We start from the raw sequence: 27,161 nt of genomic DNA on the forward strand, positions 1-27,161 counted from the left end.
GGACTAATTAAAATAACTTAATATGAGCAGTTAACAGCATTTTATATTTGTGTAATCTTAGTGAAAGGTTTTGGAGGCAAACTGGATATAAGCAGGATAAGAACATCTGAACTTACGATGCAAGCAGAAAATGAAAACTGCTTGTTTTCTTGTATTTTTTAATAATGGGGTGATTAATATTTAACAGCCTTTGAATACTTGTGAATATCACTGACATGCAGAAAGTGAAATTCCGTGCAACACACACAAAATGCTGGAGAAACTCAGCAGGTCAGATAGCATCTATGGGATGAATAGACAGATGTCGTTTCAGTCTGAGACCCTTCATCAGGACTGGAAAGCAAGGGGCAAGAAGCCAGAATTTGAGGTGGGGGAAGAAGTACTCACTAGAAGGTGACAGGTGAAGCCAGGTGGGTGGGGGATGAAGTAAGAAGGTGGGAGGTGATGGGTAGAAAAGGTAAAGTGCTGGAGAAGAAAGAATCTGATAAGAGAGGAGAGTGGACCATGGGGAAGAAGGGAAGGATTAGACACCCTGGGAGAGGTGACAGGCAGATGAGAAGAAGAGGTAAGAGGGGAGCCAGAGTGGGAAATTGAAGAAGAGGGAAGGTGGGGAGGAATAACCAGAAGTTGCAGAAATCAATGTTCATGCCATCAGGTTGGAGGCTACCTCGATGTAATACTCAATGTGATACTCTGTAACAGTTTTTATAACTGGCAAGTCTAGGAGTGGTATCACTTAATCAACTGTCAAAGTATTTCAGTAGGTAGGTAATGAAATAATTGGCCATCCTTACCCACTAGCTGTTTCCTTGGAATAGGTATATAACTTGTAGTTAAGAGAGTGATGCAGTAAATACCTGAGAGATGCAATTAAGACTAATCTTTACTCTTAATCTTAAATCAAGTTAAACCTGAATTTGACATGAGCTTGAAGATATTGGGCATTATCCAGCTAAATAAACAAATCCATTTTTTATATTCAATCAGATCCATCCATCATGGATATCTTAAAGCATAAATGCTTTCTAGAAGAAATATTATTTTGGACTGTCAAATATGAGTTTCCACAAAAAATGGTAACCTTTCTACTAAATATGTTGCCTGATCAGGACTACAAGGTATGTAGATTTCAATTTTTTAAAAAAATGATCAAGTTAAACCAAATGTTAACACGTTGACTCTTCTGATATCAAGCAGGACTACTTATGATAATGTTGTTGATATTATGAAGTAATCCAAATTCTGTCTAGAATTTCTAATCTTGCTTTACACGAGCAGGGAACTTCATTGTAATTCAGTGTGTGTGACAATAAATTAATCTGAATCAGTGCTCACAATGTTTTTTTCCTACTGGATAAACAAATGTCAATTGAGTGACTGCTTATTGGAACACCATTGTTCTGTCCATAGGGGAAACAGAGATATCGATATATTTTTCTGGACTGTTAAATGCGACTGCATGGTAAATAATTAATGTAACATTTGTTCGAATCCACACGAAACTTGAGGCTGTGATCTGTACTCTAAGTCTGGTGTAGTAACTTAATAATTGAATGCCCTCAGCCATTTTGGATAACATGGATAATTTAGTGATTGAATGTGGGTCCTGCCTTCAGCAAAGTTAGCAAATATGAACATATGAGTTTTAAGCCTGAAAAGTGTGTCCCTTTTGTGTATGATATTATGGTTAGACCCTGCAACCTTCTTCTTGTCTTAACCATGTAGACCCCACTGTAAAGAATTGCTGTTTAAATCCCATTGGCATTCAGAGTTAGTTTGGAAGATCATGTGAAGCAGAATTATTCTTCCTACACTAGTTAACAAGTCGTCATACTCATTTTTACTTTTTCTTTTGCAGATAGCTTTTACTAAAACATTTGTTCAGCATTACGCCTTCATTATGAAAACTCTGATTAAGAGTCATGATTCAGAAACCATGTCCAATAGGATTGTTCATATTAGCGTGCAGTTATTTAGCAATGAAGAATTGGCACGTCAAGTCACTGAAGAGTGCCAGCTACTAGAAATAATGGTCACTGTTTTACTTTACATGATGGAAAGTTGCCTCGTCAAAAGCGAGTTACAAGGTGAGCAGAAGTTCAATTTTATGACAGCCTAATAGTTTTGAAGGTGGTGTTTATCAGACTTGTAAACATGTATATGGAAATAAAAATACTGTTGGGGAAAAAACTGCCTGTCCTCAACTTAAATTGGGCCCAATGCTTTAAGTATTAAATTCTAGCAAATACTAGAACATTAACTTTCAGTATTTTTCAGGCTATTATTTTAAAATGAAACATTGTAGTTCTACTGCAATTCTGAATTTCAAAATCATTTTCATTTTGTAATATTTTCTTTCTTACTGTTGTAGATGAAGAGAACAATTTTCATGTTGTTGTAAACTGTGGTGAGCCACTCCTAAAGAACAACACCTATTGGCCTTTAGTTAGTGATTTTATTAATATCCTTTCACACCAAAGTGTAGCAAAACGTTTTTTGGAAGATCAGGGTCTTCTTCAGATGTGGATGAATTTTGTTTCTTTCTTTCAAGGTAAGTTTATTCCCAAGGATTAAAAAGTCATATTTATAGAGTCTGATGTATGCTCATTGACCTGCTTGCCCATTGCATTGTTGCAGATAGTTTTCTTCTTTAGGAGTCCTTAGGGACTTTCTTAGGAGTCTGCAGAGATTTGGCATGACATCTAAAACTAAATGTGTATTGGAGAGTGTATTGTCTGGATGCATTACTGCCTGGTATGGAAACACCAATGCTGTTTAACAGAAAATTCTACAAGTGATAGTGGATTTGGCCCAGTGCATCATTGTTAAAGCCCTCCCAATGATTGAGCACATCTACAGGAAACACTGTTGAGGGACAGAGATCCCCACCATCTAGGCCATGTTCTTTGCTTGCTGCTGCCATCAGTTAGAAAGTACAAGAACCTCAGCACTCACTTTATCAGGTTCTAAATCAGGCCTTGAACAAAAAGGGATAACTGCACTCACTTGCCCATCCACTGAGATGTTCCCACAACTAATGATCTCAATTTAAGGACTCTTTATTATGTTATGTTCTCATTATTCATTGATATTTATTTATATATGCATTTACACAGTTCATTGTCGTCTGCACACTGGTAGATCTTTCATTGATCCTGTTGTAGTTACTATTCTATAGATTTGCTGAGTATGCCCGGAGGAAAATGAATCTCAGGATTGTATATGGTGACAACCCCAAGATTCGTTTTCTTGCAGACATACTCAATAAATTCACAGAATAATAACCATAACAGAATCAATGAAAGACTGCACCAACCTAAGCGTTCAACCAGTGTGCAAAAGACAACAAACTGGGCAAATACAAAAAGAAAGAGATAATAATAAATAAATAAGCAATAAATATTGAAAATATGAGATGAAGAATCCTTGAAAGTGAATCCATTGGTTGTGAGAACATTTTGTTAATGGACAAGTGAAATTGAGTGAAGTTATTCCCTTTGGTTCAAGAGCCTGGTGGATGAGGGGTAATAATTTAATTTTTTAAAGTACATATTTAATTTTGTGCTTTAATAAATGAAAATACAAGTGGGAACTGTAGTATGCACTAGTAAGTTTGTAATTGCTTTGTAATGTGCTTGCTTTACCTGTTAGTGGAATTTGTTTGTTGAGTTCAGCAGTTGTAAGACTTTCAGATTTTGTTTCTTCCTCTCAAGCATTATGAACTCTGAATATGCTCTGAGCATGTCTAACAAGTTAGGCGCACAATTTTTTTTCTCCATTGTAGAATCAAGTTCCTGCTGACGTTCCATGTAACTTTTAACCTCCTGATTAGTACACCTCAAAGTGAGATTTTTATTTTGTAGGATAGTTAATGTTATTCAAATTAGACTGATACTCTGTAAGTTATTGAGGCATGTAAGCCTCCAAACCTCAATAAGATTGGGGCCCTCTTTGTGGAATAAGACAATAGTTGATATCAAATAGGAAGTTTTATGTTGAAACGAGGGATTGAATTGAGGCTATTTAATCTTTAAGTTATCAGAAAGAAGTATTTTGCTCTGCTGGTGAAAAAATGATGCGTTAAATCCCTCTGTTACAGGATTTTTTAAAACTGCAATTCCAGTGAAACTAGAAACCCCTTCCATTGCTGTAATGATCTAGAAAACACAATCTGAAATCAATAATTTGTCCGTGGCAGTAATGTGACCTTAATTAGAGATCTCCATGATGAGATTAAAGTTCATAAATTATCTTGTGTTCCTGTTTATTTATTTTTTAAGGCATGAATTTAAACAAACGAGAACTAAATGAGCATGTGGAATTTGAGTCACAAACATACTACGCTGCCTTTGCAGCAGAATTAGAAGCCTGTGCACAACCAATGTGGGGACTTCTAACCCATTGTAAAATTAAGGTGAGATATTTTGTGTGTTTTAAACATTTTTGAATAAAGTGTATGATGGTATAAAATATGAAGAATTAATTCTGCACTTTCATATTAATGAAAATATATTTGGTTATATACACCATCAGATTTGTAATTATTAGATTGAATGGATAAATCCTGCTGCTATGTTTTATGGTCTAATTATTGCTTTGTAATGCGTTTGATTACCTATGTTTGAGAAATTGTGATTGTGCCTATAATTGGTCTTATGAATGGTGAGTTACATAAAGTTGAGCTAAACTATCAGTAGAAACTGAAATACATATAAATTACCAAAGATAAACAAAAGATAAATATGTGAGGGCTCAATGCTTTCTCAGAGGTTAAAGTTAAGATAGCATGGTGGTGCAACAGGTCAAACTGCTCACTCAGCTCCTGAACCCATGGTTTAATCCTGACTTCTGTGCTGTGTGGAGTTTGAAGTTCTCCCTATGACTGCAAGGGCTTTCCCTGGGTGCCCCAGTTTCCTCCCAATCCCTAAAATAAGATGATCGGTGGGTTAATTGGTTAGTGAATGGATGGATGATTGGAGAATCAGTTAATGACCATGCAAAAGAAAAAGGATTATGAAGAAATGTTGGGAGTGAAAATAATGGGGTTCTTTTGACAGCTGGGTTAGATTTTTCTTTGTTATTTGAAAATGAATAATATAAGAAAGAAGAGCGACTGTTAGGTGGAAGTCTTGATGATATCTGAAGTATGTATTCAAGGGATGTTGCAGTAAACGATTATAATGCAAAACTAGGTGAATTCAGCTAAATCTTTCCATGGACTGAGTCAGTCCAAAGCAGCAATGTTGAATGCTTATGTCATCTCCACAATATAAAGAATGTTGCAAAGAAGGGAACAAGTAGATATAAGTTTAATTTTAAGTCAAGAAAGAAGGCATGAGAGGAATTATGCTTCTCTTCAGCTTGGAAAAATATATCTGAGGGAAAAAAATACAGAATAAAGCAAGACATTTAGCATTATGCAGAAAATAAGTTCGAAATGTTAATTATAGACTCACTTAAGGCAGGACAGAAATGCATTTATTCAGGGGCTGCTTCTGTGAATGGGCAATTATGTGGTACAGTATTCTTAAAACTGCCAAAAGGGAGCTTTTCTGGCATATCAAGGATGAGAATAGTTAAAATAAGTTTCTAGAAACAATGAATTTAACAAAGACATAAACAGTAAAAGCTGATATTCAAGAACAATACAATTAAATGAATTCCAGTACAGGTGTCCCCCGCTTTATGAATGTTCACTTTATGCCACTTCACTTTTACAAAAGACCTACTTTGGTAACCTGTTTTAGCATTACAAAGAGGATTTTTGCTTTTACAAAAATTTTTCCCATATAAATTAATGGTTCTTCGCTTTACGCCATTTCAGCATAAGAAGGGTTTCATAGGAGCTCTCTACCTTTGTAAAAAGGGGGGGGGGGGGGGAACACCTGTATTACCTTCATTTGAAGATGTAAGAGATTGAGGAATTTGAGCTCTCTTTGTATACCGAGTGATAAATGGACAAACATCTCTCAGTTACATAGGAATGTACTTGGGAGAACAACTGAAAATTAGAATATGCTGTGAATTAATGCAGGAATTGTAGAATGCACTGTGTTTCAAAGGAAATCAGAAAGAGAGAGGAACATTTAATTAGTATTTTGATATATTCTGTTTTCTTAGCCATCTAGTTAGGACAGTAGTAACCAAATACCTTAATGGTGATAGAAGAAAGGTTATTAATATTGTTTTAATAAATATTAATAACATTCAAAAATCTTGTATTTTGATTGTTTTTTTTTTTAACTTGTAGGAGATGGAAGAGTACACCAGAACAGTGGTCCGGTACTGCCTAGATGCATTGCAGGATTGGTTTGATGCCATCAATTTTGTTGATGAGGTAGTTATGAAATGGAATATCATGTTTCAAATTCCGTAGCAATAAATAATAACTTTGTTTGATTTCCTAATTACTAGCTAAACCTGCATAGTAACCTTTTACGAATCATGCTCTGGTACATCTAGATCCTTCTTCATCTCAGAAATCTGCAACTTAATGCCATTTAAATTATATATTTTTAAATTTTCCTGCCAGCAGTACAATTACACATTTTATTTGTCAGATCTTTGCTTACTCAGTTCATATATACCTTCATATTTTTATTGGCTATCCTAATTTCAGTCCACATCAACATGTTACATCCTACAGCACTTTCTGCCCTGCCATAATGTTTGATACTGCAACTACCAAATGTCCCCTAGAGTCCAAAGTATAGTTCTTTCACCAACTCTCCTTTATCTATACCGTATGTTTCTTGCAAGTGCTCTGATAAGTCAAACATGACATTCCTTTCACAAAGTAGTGTTGAAGTTTGCTCACTTACCTTGAATTTTTCAAATTGTTCTGCTATAATTGTATTGATAGCTTGTAACACATTCCTTATGACAGATATTATGCTTCTTCATGCACCCATGCTGATCTTGTCAATTTCATCAACTTTATCTTCAGCTTCCACCCCACCCTTAAATTCACTTCATCCATTCTGACACCTCCTTCCCCTTTATCAATCTGTCTGTGCACCACTCACTCACCCAAATTGTATATCTTTGGAATGTGAGAGGACAACAGAGCACCCAGAGAAAACGCACACTGTCATGGGGAGAACTTACAAACTCCTTACAGACAGTGGTAGGAATTGAAACGCGATCTTATAGCTGTCGACTTAAAGTGTTGCGCTAACCGTCAGAACCGTAGTAGGAATTTGAATTAAGATGGTCAGTCACCAGGAAATTCCACTTTTAGTGGCTGGAGAGGAGGTACTCAACAAAGTAGTCCTCCAAATTATGTCAGGTTTCACCAGTGTAAAGGAGGCCATGTGGGGAGCATTGGATACAAGAGATGACCCCCAACAGCTGAAGTGTTACCTCACCTGGAAGGACTGTTTGGGGCCCTGAATGGAGATCAGGGAGGAGGTAAATGGGCAGGTGTATGTGTCAGGAGGGAGATTAGAGAGAGGGCACAAATGGATAGGGGAATCATTGAGGAATGATTCCTGTGGAAAGCGGAGAGGAGGCAGGTGGGAAGTAAAGATGGATCCTGTTGAAAATAGCGTAAGTTGCAGGGAGTGATGTGTTGAATGCGAAGGTTAATGGGGTGGTAGGTGAAAACAAAAGAAACTCTATCCCTGTTAAGGCAGCAGGAAGATGGGATTAGCACGAATGGGAAGGAAGTGGAGAAGATGTGGGTGAGAGAAGTACCTATGTTGGAAGAAGGGAAATCCTGTTCTTTGAAGAAGGAGAACATCTCTAATGTCCTGGAAATAATAGCTCATCTTGGGAACAGATGCAGCAGAGACAAAGGAGCTGAGAGAAGGTGGGAAGAGTTACTGTCTTCATACAATGCTTTAGATGGTTGTATTCTTCAAATCTTCATATTTATTGTAACATTCAAGATGACTTGCCAATAACCTTTGTAATTTTTAACTTGTTGAAGTAGAGAAATTGTTTCATTTTCACTCCCGGCTTTTTCTGGCATCTCCAAGCCTGAATGTTGACATTAGTGACAAAAAAACACTGGTTTTTGTATACAAACACACACAACTGACACATTTAAAAACCGTTCTCTCTAAGTACAGGATGGTGTCCAACAGCCACATGATGTGCACGTAACTGATGCTAATTAGAAATTGTTAGGCAGCACTCTCCATCCCAATTTAAGCTGTATATTGTCCCAACTAAATGAAGGGTCTCCCGAATATATTCTCAATTAGGTTTTGTTCTTTAAGAGTTGTCCTAAATAAGCCGCTACCCTAAATGAATGTTGGTCCAATTAATCAATTCATTTATTTTTGATTGTTAACACATAAACTTGATGGTAATATGATATTGGAGCTTTAGACTGATGTCTTTTTCTCTGTTTTCTTAAATCTAGCCTGCTCCTAATCAGGTTACGTTTCACTTGCCTCTTCATCGTTACTATGCCATGTTTCTAAGCAAGGTAAAGTCATACTCAAACTGGTATTGTACTTCTTAGTTGTGTAAATGTTTTAAAAAATAAGAATATTTCATATGTTTTAAAATGTGATGGAAATCTCCTGTGATGTTAGTAAAATTTACAGGATTTTTTTTGTTTGCCTTGGTAATAATTTTTCCGAATTTACTTTCATTTAATTGAATGGCAGAGATCAACTTGAAGCTGCTTCATCTAAAATGATAGAGAGTCATTTATCCAAATTTGCACAAAGTAGTATAATGAGATATATGGCATATTATGGGACTCTAGCATAATATGGGAGTATAGTAATATGGTATAGTTCTATACTACCATCTGAAAGTGTAACTTTAAGAAAATAGTTGGGAAGTTGAGTGAGCAAAATTGGCAAGTGTGAAGATAGGTGTGAACATTTAAATAATAGAAATTTAGTAATAGATCTTCACCAAACTTCAGAGACCTGTATATGTTTGAATGTATTGGTTATGGGCAGAAAAAGATCAAGGCACTGGAATGCTTGCTTTTATATTTTGTACTTGGAAAGCAAGGATGTGTGCTGCAGCTGTTAAAAGTTGTGATTAGGTTATAACTGGAATACTGAGAACAGTCTGGGGCACTGCACAGTAACTAGATATATTAGGCAGGTTATCACTTACTTGTACCCTGTATCCTCCTGATTCTTGCTGTGTAGCCAGGATCATGGCAACTATATCTTGCTGGTTGTCTCCTAGTTGATTAGCATGGTCAAGGAAAATGCAGGGTCTTGCAGTGAGAATGGCTTCACATAATAAAGTATTTTGTTTTTTTTTATCCCATTTGTTTTCATGGGCTGGCTGTGTTTGTGCAATTTAACTTGATGTAGGTCTGGATCTGGGAAATAAGCAGAAATTTATAGGGAATTTGCTAGGACAATACAACTGTTGCGTCCTCTGTTTAGTTGAGATTTCAGGAGGGAAATAGATCAATTATGAATCTCCTGGCCAGCAAACACTAGTGGATCTCAGTAGAGGCTTGGAGAGCATGGAAAGCAATTCCATCAGATGAGTACCATAGTATCAGGTAATTAAGGGAATATTTATTCCCTTGAATATACAAACCCCATTTGCAGAAAAGTTGGGATATTTTCCAAAATGCAATAAAAACAAAAATCTATATGTTAATTCACGTGAACCTTTATTTAACTGACAAAAGTACAAAGAAAAGATTTTCAATAGTTTTACTGACCAACTTAATTGTATTTTGTAAATATACATAAATTTAGAATTTGATGGCTGCAACACACTCAACAAAAGTTGGGACAGAGGCATGTTTACCATTGTGTTACATCACCTTTCCTTTTAATACCACTTTTTAATCGTTTTGGAACTGAGGATACTAATTGTAGTAGATTTGCAATTGGAAATTTTGTCCATTCTTGCTTGATATAAGACTTCAGCTGCTCAACAGTCCATGGTCTCTGTTGTCTGATTCTCCTCTTCATGATGCGCCATACATTTTCAATAGGAGATAAATCTGGACTGGCAGCAGGCCAGTTAAGCACACGCACTCTGTGTCTACAAAGCCATGCTGTTGTAGCCCGTGCAGAATGTGGTCTGGCATTGTCCTGCTGAAATAAGCATGGACGTCCCGGGAAGAGACGTCATCTTGACGGCAACATATGTCTCTCTAAAATCCTAATAGACGCCTTCGAGTCAATGGTACCTTCACATACTTGCAACTCACCCATGCCGTGGGCACTGATGCACCCCCATACCATCACAGATGCTGGCTTTTGCACCTTTCGCTGATAACAATCAGGATGGTCATTTTCATCTTTGGCACGGAGAACTCGACGCCCGTTTTTTACGAAAACTAGCTGAAATGTGGACTCATCTGACCACAGCACACGGTTCCACAGTCTTTCGGTCCATCTGAGATGAGCTCGGGCCCAGAGAACTCGCCGGCATTTCTGCATAGAGTTGATGTATGGCTTCCTCCTTGCGTAATACAGTTTCAAGTTGCATTTCTGGATGCAGCGACGGACTGTGTTAAGTGACAATGGTTTTCCGAAGTACTCCCGAGCCCAGGTGGCTATAATTGTCACAGTAGCATGACGGTTTCTTAGGCAGTGCCGCCTGAGGGCTCGAAGATCACGCACATTCAACAGTGGTTTCCGACCTTGCCCTTTACGCACTGAGATGTCTCTGAATTCTCTGAATCTTTTCACAATATTATGTGCTATAGATGTTGAAAGACCTAAATTCTCTGCAATCTTGCATTGAGAAATGTTCCTTTTGAACTGACTAACAATTCTCTCACGAATTTTGACACAAAGGGGTGAGCCACGACCCATCCATGCTTGCAAAGACTGAGCCTTTGATGGACGCTACTTTTATACCCAGTCATGATACCTCACCTGCTACCAATTAGCCTGCTTAATGTGGAGTCTTCCAAACCGGTGTTACTTGAATATTCTGTGCACTTTTCAATCTTATTTTAACTCTGTCCCAACTTTTGTTGAGTGCGTTGCAGCCATCAAATTCTAAATTTGTGTATATTTACAAAATACAATTAAGTTGGTCAGTAAAACTATTGAAAATCTTTTCTTTGTACTTTTGTCAGTTAAAGAAAGGTTCACGTGAATTAACATTTCACAGATTTTTGTTTTTATTGCATTTTGGAAAATATCCCAACTTTTCTGGAAATGGGGTTTGTATTTGACTAGGGAAGATTTGACTGTGGTTTCAAGATCTAATAAATAATTGATAAGGCAAATGGATATTCTTCTACAGGTGCAGACATAAGCCAAAGGGATAAAACCTTAAGATTCAAGTTAGGCCATTTGGGGAGGTAGGTTGGAATTTTCTGTTGCAGTTGTACAAAACATTGGTTAGACTGCACTTGGAGTTTTGGTCGCCATAATGTGCGAAGATGTAATAGTAACGGAGCAAGTGCAAAAGAGAAACAGTAGGAATCAAGGGCTGCACTTGTAAGGATAGATTGGATAGGCAGGGTTTATTTTCTCTGGAACATTGGAGGCTGAGGGGTAACCCTATAGAGGTTAATAAAATTGAGGGGCATCGGTAAGATAGGTGTTCAGAATCTATTTCCCTGGGCAGTGGAGTATGGAATTAGAGACCACAGGTTTAAAATGAGAGGGGAGAAATCTAATGGTGACTTTAGGGATAAGTTTGTCACAGGCAGGGTCATGAATGTGTGGATTGAGTTGCCAGAGGTGGTGGTGGAGGCAGAGACAATTACAATGTCTGCAAGTAGTTTAGACTAGTACCTGGATAGGAAAGGTGTAGAAGGATATGGGCCTAATCTGGGCATGTAACGTTAGCATAGATAGACATCATAGTGGCATGTCTGAGGTGGGTAGAATGGATCTGTTTCTCTGCTGTACTTTTCTAGGATTCTGTGAAAGAGTATGATAAAATCAAAGCAAGTTAATGACATAGAAGATGATGACTCTTTTGTCCATGCTAGTTGATATGATGGCACCTGGTATGTCCATTACAGATTGTGTTTAATGAAATATGCATCCAAGTAGTTTTTAAATGTGATGAAGATCTCTTGCCTCTGTTACTCCTTCAGGGCAGGAGTTTAAGGTTTGAACGGTCACTGGGTATAAAACTTCTCATCTTTGTTCCAATCGCTTTAAAACTATGCCTCTGGTTTTTGACCCATGTGTTAAAGAAAGATAGGTCCATCTTGTTTATGTACAACCCTCATAATTTTATATATCTCAATGAAGTCTTCTCTCAGCTTCTGTTACAAAGAAAAGTAAACGGATCTCTTTCATACTACAAGTTTAATACAATCTCAGTTCTAATCAACAATCTCCAAAACCTGGGCCCCGTACCTCTCTCTGTAACTGAACCCTTGACTTCTCATCAGGAGACTGCAGTCAGTGTGGACTGGAAATGATATCTTCCTCCTTGCTGATAATCAACACCGGCACATCTCAAGGATGTGTGCTTAGCCCACTGCTCTACTCTCTCTACATCCACAACTCTGTGACCAAGCACAGCTCATGTGCCATCTATAATTTTGTTGATGACCCAATCAGTCCTCAGCACCTGATTGGAAAGCTGAAACTGTTGGGCCTGAACACCTTGCTCTGCAACTGGATCCTAGACTTCCTGACTGTGAGACCTCAGTCAGTCTGGATTGAGAGCAGCATCAACAACACCATCACACTGAGCATGGGCCTCCCTCCAGGACTGTGTGCTCAGTCCACTGCTGTTCACTCTGCTGACCCACGACTGTGCAGCAACACAGCTTGAACCACATCATCAAGTTTGTCGATGACACGACCGTGGTGGTGAATGAGTCAGCTTACAGAGAGGAGGTGAAGCGGCTAACAGACTGGTGCAGAGCCAACAACCTGTCTCTGAATGTGAACAAAACAAAAGAGATGGTTGTTGACTTCAGGAGAGCACTCCCCACTGAACATTGACGGCTCCTCTGTTGAGATCGTTAAGAGCACCAAATTTCTTGGTGTTCACCTGGCGGAGAATCTCACCTGGTCCCTCAACACCAGCTCCATAGCCAAGAAAGCCCAGCAGTGTCTCTACTTTCTGCGAAGGCTGAGAGAAGTCCATCTCCCACCCCCCAACCTTAGCACATTCTACAGAGGATGTATTGAGAGCATCCTGAGCAGCTGCATCACTGCCTGGTTTGGGAATTGCGCCGTCTCGAATCGCAAAACCCTGCAGCGGATAGTGAGGTCAGCTGAGAAGATCATCGGGGTCTCTCTTCCCGCTATTACAGACATTTACACCACATGCTGCACCCGCAAAGCTAACAGCATTGTGAAGGACCCCACCCACCCCTCACACAAACTCTTCTCCCTCCTGCCATCTGGCAAAAGGTACTGATGCATTTGGGCTCTCACGACCAGATTGTGCAACAGTTTCTTCCCTCAAGCCATCAGACTCCTCAATACTCAGAGTCTAGACTGACATTGTAATTTGTCCTCTACTGTGCCTATTGTCTTGTTTATTAATTATTGTACTGCCCTGCACTGTTTTGTGCACTTTATGTAGTCCTGTGCAGGCTTGTAGTCTAGTACATTTTGTATGTTGTTTTATGTAGTCTAGTGTAGCCTTGTGCTGTCTCACATAGTCTAGTGTAGTTTTGTGTTGTTTCATGTAGCACGAGGGTCCTAGAGGAACATTGTTTCATTTTTACTGTGTACTGTATCAGCAGTTTATGGTCGAAATAACGATAAACGCAACTTGAACTATTGTTGGCAGAATTTTAGATTGTGACGAGGTGTGATCAATCAGCAGATTGAATGGTGTCACAAAAACACTTTGCACTCAACATCAGTAAGACCAAGGAATTGATTGTGGACTTTAGGAAGGGGAAGTTTAGTGAGCACACGCCAGTCCTCATCGAGGGATCAGCAGTGGAAAGGGTGAGATATTTCAAGTTCCTTGGTGTCAACATCTCTGAAGATCTATCTTGGGCTCAACATATTGATGCAAGTATAAAGAAGGCATGACAGCAGCTGTATTTCAATAGGAGTTTGAGGAGATTTGTTATGTCACCAAAGACTCCAGCCAATTTCTACGATGTACTGTGGAGAGCATACTGACTGGTTGCATCACTGTCCGGTATGGAGGAACCGCTGCTCAGCATCAGAAAAAGCTGCAGAAAGTTGAAAATTCAGCTAGTACTAGCCTCCCCAGCATCGAGGACACTTTAAAGGCTTAATGGATGTTAAATACGATTCTACCTTTACCTCCCAGCTGTTGTTTTCTATGCCTGAGCATTGCCTTTCAACAACTAAGAAATCTTTATCAAATCAATTCAAAACCTGTATTTTTCCATAGAACACAAATCTGATTCATGTAATGGAAATATATTTACAGCATTTGATGTTATCTCAGTCAACAACTTTATCTCTGTCATCAGTATATTTTTGCAAGTTGTGAAAATGAAGAAATGTTGCATCAAAACAAGTAGAAATCAGCCGTGACCTCTCTGAATGATGGAATGAGCTGAACTACTGTATTTCTGCTGTGATTGAAATGTCTGTGCAATACTGTTTTATTAGTTTAAATTTGCAAAATTTTAGTGATTTATGCTAAATACATATGATAATTTTCTCTGTGTCCTCATCAAAAGAATTTGCATCCGAAGCTGTTTTTTTTCTAAATGATATAGGGTCATGTCATTTTCAGCAGAAGTTGGTGGAGGCTAAGTTTGAAAAGATAGATATTCCGCTGTTATATTTGACAGCACTTCTATCTTGCCTCCAACATCAAGGCAGGGCTTTGGCAAAATGGGGCATCCAAGGATTTAACCGTAATGAATGAGTAGCTCCTGTATTCCACAAGCAGGAGGACAGCAAATATGTTGAACTATAATCAAATCTATGTTCCCTTCCAATTTGTGCTTCATCCTGTTTTGGATGTGCATTACCATTCCATTGTAGGATCTGAGACAAAGCCCCGGAACATGGCAGTATTTTCACTACATGGACTGCAGGATATGATGGATTGAGTTATTGAGAGTGGTTTAGCAGGTTGGGACTGTTTTCAAAGGAGCATTGGAGAATGAGCTGTGGTCTTATAGATAGGGCCATTTTTCCAGGATTGAGGCTTCTGTTTGAGGGGAGAGATTGAATAGCAACCAGAGGGTAATCAGTACATGGAATGAGCTGCCAGAGGAAGTGGTCAATATTAAAAGTACTTAAGACAAGTTCATGGATAAGAAAATTTTGGAGGGCTATTGTTTAAATGTGAGAAGATGGGACTGGCATGCTGTAAGATTCTGTGAGCCTAGTTTCAAGAATGTTTATCTCTTGGTTCTCAAGGGTATAGGGAATAAATTATGGTATTGTTAGATGTTTCTTTATCAGAATTTATTTTTAAAAAATTTATCAATCTACTCCAAAAGTGATAAACTACTTAAAGTATTGATGGTCATCAAGTGGAGACTTCTAAAAGTTTATAATTGTAGCATGTAACGTTTTATGTATATTTGTGATAGCAGGTCAAAGGCAGCATTTCTTAAATTGGTTTAATGGTTTAAATAATTTCCAAGTGAACATAGTGTGAAAGATAAAAGTACAAATAAAGTACTTCATAAATTATAATATACTATTTAATGGTCATTTATCCATTATTTACTAAAAAACATGATTCTTTGGTTTCTATAATATGTGCCCATTTTAAAAATAATTTATAGGCTGTCAGATGCCAACAACTGGATCTTGATTCACTTTTACCAGATCAAGAGATGTTGATGAAAATGATGGTTCATCCACTTCAAATTCAGGTTTTTCCATTTCTCTTTGTTGCATATAAAATCACTTTCTGTCTGCATCTTCAGCCTGCATGTTTTGTCTCCCAAAGTGCTAATTACACTTCTGGCTGTATATGTTCTGTTGTGCTTTTAGTAATTTGTTGAAAATTTTGTAAGTGAAACTTGCCAAATTGAGCACACAAAGACACCGGCTACCACCCACCATGGCCTAATGCAAAAAAAAAATGCTAGAAAAGAAGATTACTCTGGAAAACAAAAAAAAAATCAAATCAAACACCCAGGGCCATTCAAATAATCTTTTTAAGTTATTTGGTTCTCAAAATGAATATTGTATACCTTGAAGTATTTTGACCAAAAGCACTTCAAGTTATGAAAAGATGCTGAAGTTTGACCATATTAATTTAGTTGACTTTTTGTATGCTTTCCAAAAATTTCATAGGAGTTTTTATTTCAGACAACTTGCTTTCACCAAAATTGAACAGCATCCTTTTTTTTTCCAGAGTCGTAACTGAGTGTATGCAGTTCATAAATTTTTACAAGCAGATAAATGTGACATATTCTCTGGCTCTACTAAGTGCAAGCTTTATGTTCTCAATTTGAAACATTGTTTCTATGCAATTTTGAGTTTGAGTGACTTCTAAACCTCCCTACAGAATCATACTATATAGTACAGAAGGATACCATTTTGTCCATGCTGGCTTTAAAAATGCTATTTCAAGTAGTATCCTAAAAAGCATCAAATGTGAATAGAGGCAATTTTTGAATGTTTCCATCACCAACTCAGGCAGTTATATTAATCTAGATGCTGGCCACTTTTTGGGGTGGGTGGGCGATGTGTTTTTCATCAACTTCGAGCTAATTCTTATAGCATTTATTTTGACTCTACGTCTTGATTCATCAATAACTCTGCTAAGGATAAAAATTCTTCCAAATTAATCTTATTCATGCTTTTTCATAAGTTTATACACCTCATTTAAACCTATCCTATGTTGGCGTATTCCAAAGGATGCATTCAGAGTTGATGCTCTTTCCTCCCTCATTTCTCTTAACAGCTCAGAATTGTTTTTTTTTATCTCTGTCAACCCATTTGTTAACATCCAAAGGTCCAAACCTGCTTGGCAGGATAAACATAACGGAACCACTGAACATATTTCTTCTTTCTTGTCTACTAGCTCCATTGACTTCCTTTGAGAAACGTATCACATATCTTCCTATCTTCTTTTTGGTTTTCAAATCCTTTTTGTTATTTTTTTTGCTCCATGAAAATATTGAGTTTAATTTCATTTTTATCTGTCAATATCTTTGCCATGCACTATATATTTCCTAATTGCACTTGCACTTTGAACATTTCTTGTATTTATACAGTATTGAGCTTTTACCGCTGACTTCCCATTGGCATCCAAGGCAGTCAAGATTTGAGGGTTACTTGTAGCTGCTGCGGTTTTTTTTGAACCTTCAGTAACTCCTTTTTAAAGTTAACACAAAGTGCACTGCAGATGCTGTGGTCAAATCAAGACGCACAAAAGAGCTGGATGAACTCAGCAGGTCGGGCAGCATCCGTTGAAAGAAGCAGTCAACGTTTTGGGTTGAAACCCTTTGTCAGGACTAAAGAAGGAAGGGGCAGGGGCCCTATAAAGAAGGTGGTGAGAGGGTGGAAAACCAATCAGAGGAAAGATCAAGGGGTGGGGGAGGGGGAGGGGAAGCAGGGAAGGGATAGGCAGGAGAGGTGAAGAAGGAATCTAAGGGGAAAGCACAATGGGTAGTAGAAGAAGACAGAGTCATGAGAGGTGATAGGCAGCTAGAAGAGGAGACAGAGTAGAGGTGGGATGGGGAAGGGAGAGGGAGGGAATTACCGGAAGTTGGAGAATTCGATGTTCATACCAAGGGGCTGGAGACTACCCAAATGGTATATGAGATGTTCCTCCAGTTCCTCTGTCTCCGCCGCATCTGCTCCAAGGATGAGGCTTTCCGTTCCAGGACATCCCAAATGTCCTCTTTCTTTAAGAATCGTGGTTTCCCTTCTGCCGTCATCAATGATGCCTTCACCCGCATCTCCTCCATTTCCCGCACTTCAGCCCTCACCTCATCCTCCCGTCACCACAACAGGGACCGTGTCCCCCTTGTCCTCACCTATCACCCCACCAGCCTCCGGATCCAGTATATTATCCTCCACAACTTCCGCCACCTTCAACAGGACCCCACCACTAAGGACATCTTTCCCTCTCTACCCCTCTCTGCTTTTCACAGGGATCGTTCCCTCCGCGACTCCCTGGTCCACACGTCCCTCCCCACAGATCTCCCACTTGGCACTTATCCCTGCAAGTGTAAGTGCTACACCTGTCCCCACACCTCCTCTCTTACCACCATTCAGGGCCCCAAACAGTCCTTCCAGGTGAGGTAACACTTCACTTGTGAGTCTGTTGGGGTAATCTGTTGCATCCGGTGCTCCCAGTGCGGCCTCCTCTACATAGGCGAGACCTGATGCAGATTGGGGGACCGCTTCGTCGAGCACCTACGTTCCATCTGCCACAACAGACAGGATCTCCCAGTTGCCACTCACTTCAGCTCTCCCTCTCATTCCCATTCGGATATGTCCATACATGGTCTCCTCTACTGCCATGATGAGGCCAAACTTCGGTTGGAGGAACAACACCTCATATACCGTCTGGGTAGTATCCAGCCCCTTGGTATGAACATTAAATTCTCCAACTTCCGGTAATTCCCTCCCTCTCCTTTCCCCATCCCACCTCTACTCTGTCTCTTCTTCTAGCTGCCTATCACCTATCATGACTCTGAATTCTTCTACTACCCATTGTGCTTTCCCCTTAGATTCCTTCTTCCCCTCCCCCACCCCTTGATCTTTCCTCTGATTGGTTTTCCACCCTCTCCCCACCTTCTTTATAGGGTCCCTGACCCTTCCTCCTTTAGTCCTGACAAAGGATTTTGACCCGAAACGTTGACTGCTTCTTTCAACGGATGCTGCCCAACCTGCTGAGTTCATCCAGCTTTTTTGTACGTCTTTTTAAAGTTGTCGCTTCCTGGACAGTTTTGACAGATTTCTCAGCCCAGTAAATTTGGCCTTGCCCCATTTGAGAAATTTTTATCCTTGTTTAATTTTATTTTCCCTGTTTAAAAAGTAGGGCATTTTGCAGAGAAACCGTAGAATCTCCTGGCATTGATGTTGCATGAATTTGAGAGAAAGATGTATGTGAGCTTAATGTCTTGTTCCTCTTTTCTGAAGCAGGCTGAATACTTTTGGAAGCTATTCTTTTACCACCCTCCAAAGGTTTGGCCCAAATAAAAGTTTTCTCCAATGGGCAGTTCTGAACTTTGAAAATTGACACACATTGTTTTGTTTATGTTTCCATATGAACTTAGTCTATTATTTACAGTTTTGTAATTTGAAAATACAGACTGTGAGCAGTCCAGTAGTAGAGCTATAATTAATTTAGAATTCTTTTTTCATTGGTCTGTTTGGTCTGTATAGCTCTGAAATAGTATTGATACTATTTTTATATGCAAGGTAAAGAACTTTTTGCCTCTTCATAATGGGTATTAAAGACTAAGGGGCTATTGTACTTTTTTTATTTAGGCTAGTCTATCAGAAATACACAGCAATATGTGGGTTAGAAATGGTCTGCAGATTAAAGGACAGGCTATGACTTATGTGCAGTCCCACTTCTGCAATTCTATGATTGATCCAGATATCTTCCTTCTGCAGGTATGTATATATTCAGTATTTTGATGCTTGCGTTTGTTTCAGTTTAGTGTATTTGATGGAATTTTGATTTAAAATTCTTAAAGTACCATCTATGTAATGATTTAATTTTATAGAAGAAATCTTATGTTGGGATATCATTTTCCCCCATTAGGTTTGTGCTTCCAGACTTGATCCAGATTATTTTGTTTCATCTGTTTTTGAAAGGTAACTGTAATATTTTTGAAATCTTGAATTAATGATTGTAAAATCAGCAGGATGTAACTTTGCAATTTTATAATTGTGAATTGTTTATGAATACAAAGGTGTTGTGATTGTTCTGATGTACAATAGTGAAAGCCATGAACTTCCATCAGTGGATTATCTTCTGTAGATAAAGTTTGATGCATTTGAAAGATACATATTATGATCATTACAGAATTCAAGAGACAAAGCTTTTTAAACAAATAATTATTGATCTATCAAAGTAATCTTGTGACTTAATCTAGATTTAAAGTGGTGGATCTGCTGACAATGGCATCACAGCATCAAAATGGAGCACTTGATCCAGAACATGAAAGATCAATGCTTGAGGGTGCCTTAACTTTCCTAGTCCTTTTACTTAGTCTTCGTATTCACTTAGGTAAGGTTTTATATCGTTTTACATATTTCTGTATAACAAAATTGTGGAGCTACTCATTGCTTCTGATTGTGATCTGATTTCTGTTATCCTTAGCCTTCATTCTAAATTGGAATTTCAGAAAATTTAAAATAATTGAATTTTAATTTAAAAGAATATGAATTTTAGCTTTGCATTTCTACAGCAGAATATCCTGCAAGGAACAGGCATAACATGAAGAATTCTGATCTTATGGTTTAGGTCAAAATCAAAGATGTATGTATAAAAAGGGTTTGTCTATGTGCAGAGCTTTGAAAGCTAAGAAAAAAGATGAAAGAGAATCATGCCATCACAAGCACATCGCAACAGGTGTTGGGGTCACCACTTTTGTTTACATTGACACTTTTGATCACCTTTTTGATCATATTGGCCATGCTTTAAGACATTAGAATCTTGTCCAGAACGTGGTCTGCTCAGTGCCTTCTTTATAGAAGTAATTCATAATCATCCGTCTGAAATATCTTATTCTTTATAAAATTTACCAATTTCCTGGGCCTTATTCTATTTGATGGAGGCTTTAATAAAAGTAAGTAAGCAGGTGGCATGCAAAAAAAATATCCTTCAGTCAAATCAAAACTACATCAAAAAAGCTAAAGCGAATACTTAAGAACCTGCTAGAAAAGAGCAGTTACTCTGGAAGATCACTGAAAGAATTAAATTACATATGAAATGTGCATAGGTTATCTGAATTTTTGGCCAACTAATTAGTAGTCATACTGGCAAATTGCCTGGTTCAGCCCCATCCATAATTAAATATCATTTTATTCACACATGCTTTTAGTTTTAGTTTTAATTATTCTTTGTCGTCTCATCAAGAATTTCCATTTGTAGACATAAAAATGTATCAAGTAAAATTAAAGGCTCATGAAAAACTTTGATCAAAACTCAGATACCTGGATCATGTTGTTACCTTTCAAAGTAGCTTGTTAAAAGCAAGAAGTATGGAAATATTTTCAGTTCACTGCATTTTGTAAATACCAGATCTTTGCAAGCTATGATAAGTTTCATAGCATTATATTTTTATTGAGCCAGCCTGTTTTCATTTTCAATTCTGTGTTCTATAATGTTGTGCAGTAATGAATTGTGTCAAAAATGACAACTTGTATTTGTATTCATCTGCAGATTTTTTTTAAAGTGGCTTAATATTTTATTCATTTTCATTTCAGGGATGACAGATGATGAGATCCTGAGGGCAGAAATGGTGGCACAACTCTGCATGAGTGACAGAACACACAGTACATTATTAGACTTAATATCCTTTTGAGGCAGTTCTGAATTTGGTATTATGTAGTTTAGTATAGCTAATTAAACAATAAATGCAGTTCAATACTTTAGCTTTACATGATATAGTGATGAGTTTCTTCAGTGCTATGTGCATAATTTTTAAAGTTTGTAAAATGTTGAAATCCAGTAATTGAACATCAAATTACTGTTTGCAAGTGAGATGGATGACTGAACTTGTGAAATAATTCTAGTCAGTCTGCTGCTGGCAGTGCTGAATTTCAGAATGCATTTTTCTTGGATAAACTATTCCTGTTAATGTTTTTTTTTTCTGATTGGTGTTAGAATTTAGTCGGATTGTACAGAGTCCAGCAGTTTTATGGGGAGCAGGTGCCACCATTATAGAATTTCAATTAGCCTGTTTAAGATCATCAAACCTCCACCTGTGTTCTCATGTACACATCTTCTTACATCATGCCTTATATTTGCCTAATTACCTTCAGATAGCCTTTCCTACAGAGCTATTTCTTCTGTCATTATTATTCGGTGTCAAAGCACCAAGCATTTTTATTGACTTTACTGGCTTTTTAGAAGTTTTAATAAATATTAAACTAATATCTAAAAATATTCAATATGCATTTTAATTAATTCCTCTGCCTATGAAATTAAAGTATCTACTAGTCAAAAACATTTGGATGAAATTTTAAAGCTGATACTTAAAAATTTGAACAGCAATATTCTCCTGTGACGCTTACAGGAATTGTATGCAGATAAACGCTTGTACAGTAGCATATGTTAAAAATTTGGTATCTGTGGAATACTAAAAGGACTGACTTAAAATCTCTGATGAATTTAGAATAACAAATTAACATGTGCCCAATCTCAGGCCACCAGGTGGCACTGTGATGCAGTGCTATAAGATCATAGAGGAAATATGGCAGTATAAGTCATCTCAGATCAAGTACTAATAGGCTACATTCTCTTGAGGAATGATGGCAGCTCTAAATGAAACTGCAAATATTTTGTATGTATTAGGAAGCTTGGGACTCTGGTGTTGTTAATATGTGTGAATTTGGATGTTCTCAATACCTTTGGTGTGCTGAGGTTTGGCAATGTTGCTCTGTTGGCTCATCATTGGAGTCCAGCAAGGAAGTGGAAGGGACCAAGCAGTTTGAAAAGCTCAAACAAATAAATAGAGGGTTACCTCAAGCGGAGCGGCCTGTGGAAAGCAGCCAGTGAGTTGGTGGGCCAGTGAAGGATTGGAGATTTGAGGCTTTGACTCGAGAGGCTTCGACGAGAGGAGGCTGAGGACGAGCTTCACTCCAAGTGAGGTAAGGCCGGTTAAGTTCCTTTCAAAGGAGAAAGTTTCAAAAGTTGAGGCAAGTATTGGGTAGGTCATGGCAGCTGAGATCGGCCCCATGGTTTGTTCATCCTGCAGCATGTGGGAAATCAGGGATACTTCCAGTGTCCCTGACGACTATGTGTGCGGGAAGTGTGTCCAACTGCAGCTTCTGGCAGACCGCATTGAGCGTCTGAAGCTGCGATTGGATTCATACTGGAGCATCCGCGATGCTGAGAAAGTCGTGAATAGCACGTTCAGTGAGTTGGCCACACCGCAGGTAAAGGCTACACAGGCAGAAAGGGAAGGGGTGGCCACTAGACAGCATAGCAGTAGGCAGGTAGGGCAGGAGTCCCCTGAGGTCATCTCCCTCCTAAACAGATATACTGTTTTGGATACTGTTGGGGGAGATGTCTCATTAGGGGAAGGCAGCAGCAGCCAAGTTCATTGCACCATGGGTGGCTCTGCGGCACAGGAGGGAAGGAAAAGGAGTGGGAGAGCTATAGTGATAGGGGATTCGATTGTAAGGGGAATAGATAGGCGTTTCTGTGGCCGCAAACGAGATTCCACGATGGTATGTTGCCTCCCTGGTGCAAGGGTCAACGATGTCTCTGAGTGGCTGCAGGACATTTTGGAATGGGAGGGTGAACAGCCAGTGGTCGTGGTGCACATAGGTACCAACGATATAGGTAAAAAACGGGATGAGGTCCTACAAGGTGAATTTAGGGAGTTGGGAGATAAACTAAAAAGTAGGACCACAAAGGTAATAATCTCTGGATTACCACCAGTGCCACGTGCTAGTCAGAGTAGAAATATGAGGATATTTCAGTTGAATACGTGGCTAGAAAAATGGTGCAAGGGGGAGGGATTCAAATTTCTGGGGCTTTGGAACTAGTTCTGGGGGAGGTGGGACCGGTATAAACAGGACGGTCTGCACCTGGGCTGGACTGGAACCAATGTCCTAGGGGGAGCATTTGCTACTGCTGTTCAGGAGGCTTTAAACTAATGTGGCAGGGGGATGGGAACAAGTGCAGAGAGACAGAGGGGTGTAAAATGAGGGTAGAAGCAAAAAGTCGTAAGGTGAAAAGTAAAAGTGGCAGGCAGGCAAATCCAGGGCAAAAAGCAAAAAGAGCCACTTTTCAACATAATTGTATAAGGGCTAAGAGTGTTGTAAAAACAAGCCTGAAGGCTTTGTGTGTCAATGCGAGGAGCATTCGTAACAAGGTGGATGAATTGAATGTGCAGATAGTTATGAATGAATATGATATAGTTGGGATCACAGAGACATGGCTCCAGGGTGACCAAGGATGGGAGCTCAACATCCAGGGATATTCAATATTCAGGAGGGATAGACAGGAAAGAAAAGGAGGTGGGGTAGCATTGCTGGTTAGAGAGGAGATTAACGCAATAGAAAGGAAGGACATTAGCCTGGAGGATGTGGAATCGATATGGGTAGAGCTGCATTACACTAAGGGGCAGAAAACGCTGGTGGGCGTTGTGTACAGGCCACCTAACAGTAGTAGTGAGGTTGGGGATGGCATTAAACAAGGAATTAGAAATGCGTGCAATAAAGGAACAGTAGTTATAATGGGTGACTTCAATCTACATATAGATTGGGTGAACCAAATTGGTAAGGGTGCTGAGGAAGAGGATTTCTTGGAATGTATGCGGGATGGTTTTCTGAACCAACATGTCGAGGAACCAACTAGAGAGCAGGCCATTCTAGATTGGGTATTGAGCAATGAGGAAGGGTTAGTTAGCAATCTTGTCGTGCGAGGCCCCTTGGGTAAGAGTGACCATAATATGGTGGAATTCTTCATTAAGATGGAGAGTGACATAGTTAATTCAGAAACAAAGGTTCTGAACTTAAAGAAGGGTAACTTTGAAGGTATGAGACGTGAATTAGCTAAGATAGACTGGCAAATGATACTTAAAGGATTGACGGTGGATATGCAATGGCAAGCATTTAAAGATCGCATGGATGAACTACAACAATTGTTCATCCCAGTTTGACAAAAGAATAAACCAGGGAAGGTAGTGCACCTGTGGCTGACAAGGGAAATTAGGGATAGTATCAAGTCCAAAGAAGAAACGTATAAATTAGCAAAAAAAAACCCAGCACACCTGAGGACTGGGAGAAATTCAGAGACCAGGAGAGGAGGACAAAGGGCTTAATTAGGAAAAGGAAAAAAAGATTATGAGAGAAAACTGGCAGGGAACATAAAAACTGACTGTAAAAGCTTTTATAGATACGTGTAAAAAAAAGATTGGTCAAGACAAATGTAGGTCCTTTACAGTCAGAAACAGGTGAATTGATTATAGGGAACAAAGAGATGGCAGACCAATTGAATAACTACTTTGGTTCTGTCTTCACTAAGGAGGACATAAATAATCTTCCGGAAATAGTAAGGGACCGAGTGTCTAGTGAGATGGAGGAACTGAGGGAAATACATGTTAGTAGGGAAGTGGTGTTAGGTAAGTTGAAGGGATTAAAGGCACATAAATCCCCAGGGCCAGATGATCTGCATCCCAGAGTGCTTAAGAAAGTAGCCCAAGAAATAGTGGATGCATTAGTGATAATTTTTCAAAACTCCTTAGATTCTGGATTAGTTCCTGAGGATTGGAGGGTGTGCTAATGTAACCCCACTTTTTAAAAACAGAGGGAGAGAGAAACCGGGGAATTAGACCGGTTAGTCTGACATCGGTGGTGGGGAAAATGCTAGAGTCGGTTATCATAAAGATGTGATAACAGCACATTTGGGAAGAAGTGAAATCATCAGACAAAGTCAGCATGGATTTGTGAAAGGAAAATCATGTCTGACGAATCTTATAGAATTTTTTGAAGATGTAAATAGTAGAGTGGATAGGGGAGAGCCAGTGGATGTGGTATATTTAGATTTTCAAAAGGCTTTTGACAAGGTCCCACACAGGAGTTTAGTGTGCAAACTTAAAGCACACGGTATTGGGGGTATGGTATTGATTTGGATAGAGAATTGGTTGGCAGACAGGAAGCAAAGAGTGGGAGTAGACGGGACAATTTCAGAATGGCAGGCAGTGACTAGTGGGGTACCGCAAGGCTCAGTGCTGGGACCCCAGTTGTTTACAATATATATTAATGATTTAGACGAGGGAATTAAATGCAGCATCTCCAAGCTTGCGGATGACACGAAGCTGGGCGGCGGTGTTAGCTGAGCGGAGGATGCAGGGTGACTCGGATAGGTTAGGTGAGTGGGCAAGTTCATGGCAGATGCAATTTAATGTGGATAAATGTGAGGTTATCCACTTTGGTTGCAAGAACAGGAAAACAGGTTATTATCTGAACGGTGGCCAATTAGGAAAAGGGGAGATGCAACGAGACCTGGGTGTCATTGTACACCAGTCATTGAAGGTGGGCATGCAGGTACAACAGGTGGTGAAAAAGGCAAATGGTATGTTGGCATTCATAGCAAAAGGATTTGAGTACAGGAGCAGGGAGGTTCTACTGCAGTTGTACAAGGCCTTGGTGAGACCGCACCTAGAATTTTGTGTGCAGTTTTGGTCCCCTAATCTGAGGAAAGACATTCTTGCCATAGAGGGAGTACAGAGAAGGTTCACCAGATTGATTCCTGGGATGGCAGAACTTTCATATGAAGAAAGACTGGATCGACTAGGCTTATACTCAGTGGAATTTAGAAGATTGAGGGGGGATCTTATTGAAACGTATAAAATTCTAAAGGGATTGGACAGGCTAGATGCAGGAAGATTGTTTCCGGTGTTGGGGAAGTCCAGAACGAGGGGTCACAGTTTAAGGATAAAGGGGAAGCCTTTTAGGACCGAGATGAGGAAAAACTTCTTCACATGGAGAGTGGTGAATCTGTGGAATTCTCTGCCACAGGAAACAGTTGAGGCCGGTTCATTGGCTATATTTAAGAGGAAGTGAGTTGTGGCCCTTGTGGCTAAAGGGATCGGAGGTATGGAGAGAAAGCAGGTACAGGGTTCTGAGTTGGATGATCAGCCATGATCATACTGAATGGTGGTGCAGGCTCGAAGGGCCGAATGGCCTACTCCTGCACCTATTTTCTATGTTTCAATGAGTGCTTACATCCTCTGGTTCTTCGGCATTTGCTTTGGAGGTTCTGCTTATCATACCTGCACTCAGATCTTGCGCAGCTTCATTGACTGTTCATTTAAACATTGAGAAATGGCTCTAAGGAAGAAAGATAATTTGTCAATAATCTTTTTTTATATCAATAGTGCTTACTCAAAACATCTTAAAGTTATTGTAAAATATTTTTCAATTTTTGACTGTTATGACTGCTGATTAGGTAGTTATGTAGGCTAGGCCTGCTTCAGCCCTATTAAATGTTGATATTTATGTCCATAAGGCTTGATAGCGAATTTCAAGGGATTTACCATTGTAAGTACTACTAAAGGTAAGTGAGGATTTGGCAGTTATTAAGCGGCATGTGTGTACGGCTTGTTACCAAGAAATTTTGAATATTATTTTAGTGCTTTTATTTATGGGTTGTAGTGTTTAGATTTTTGTTTTGGACCTTTA

At 39.0% G+C, this 27,161-nt stretch overlaps 1 protein-coding gene across 2 annotated transcripts in view; it reads left to right on the forward strand.

Moving 5' to 3' along the window:
* The window catches only part of ubr3 (ubiquitin protein ligase E3 component n-recognin 3), a 239,545-nt gene that overhangs the window by 51,989 nt on the left and 160,395 nt on the right, over nucleotides 1-27,161 (forward strand). For both annotated transcript variants that reach the window (XM_073047259.1, XM_073047260.1), the window contains exons 7-17: nucleotides 988-1,118; nucleotides 1,859-2,087; nucleotides 2,372-2,551; nucleotides 4,281-4,414; nucleotides 6,251-6,337; nucleotides 8,369-8,434; nucleotides 15,611-15,700; nucleotides 19,281-19,409; nucleotides 19,561-19,613; nucleotides 19,895-20,028; nucleotides 21,231-21,316. In XM_073047259.1, the coding sequence (XP_072903360.1) occupies nucleotides 988-1,118; nucleotides 1,859-2,087; nucleotides 2,372-2,551; nucleotides 4,281-4,414; nucleotides 6,251-6,337; nucleotides 8,369-8,434; nucleotides 15,611-15,700; nucleotides 19,281-19,409; nucleotides 19,561-19,613; nucleotides 19,895-20,028; nucleotides 21,231-21,316 (1,319 nt within the window). The remainder of the gene's footprint in view (nucleotides 1-987; nucleotides 1,119-1,858; nucleotides 2,088-2,371; nucleotides 2,552-4,280; nucleotides 4,415-6,250; nucleotides 6,338-8,368; nucleotides 8,435-15,610; nucleotides 15,701-19,280; nucleotides 19,410-19,560; nucleotides 19,614-19,894; nucleotides 20,029-21,230; nucleotides 21,317-27,161) is intronic.

This window comes from Hemitrygon akajei, chromosome 5 (assembly GCF_048418815.1).
Source record: "Hemitrygon akajei chromosome 5, sHemAka1.3, whole genome shotgun sequence".
Classification (NCBI taxonomy): Eukaryota; Metazoa; Chordata; class Chondrichthyes; order Myliobatiformes; family Dasyatidae; genus Hemitrygon; species Hemitrygon akajei.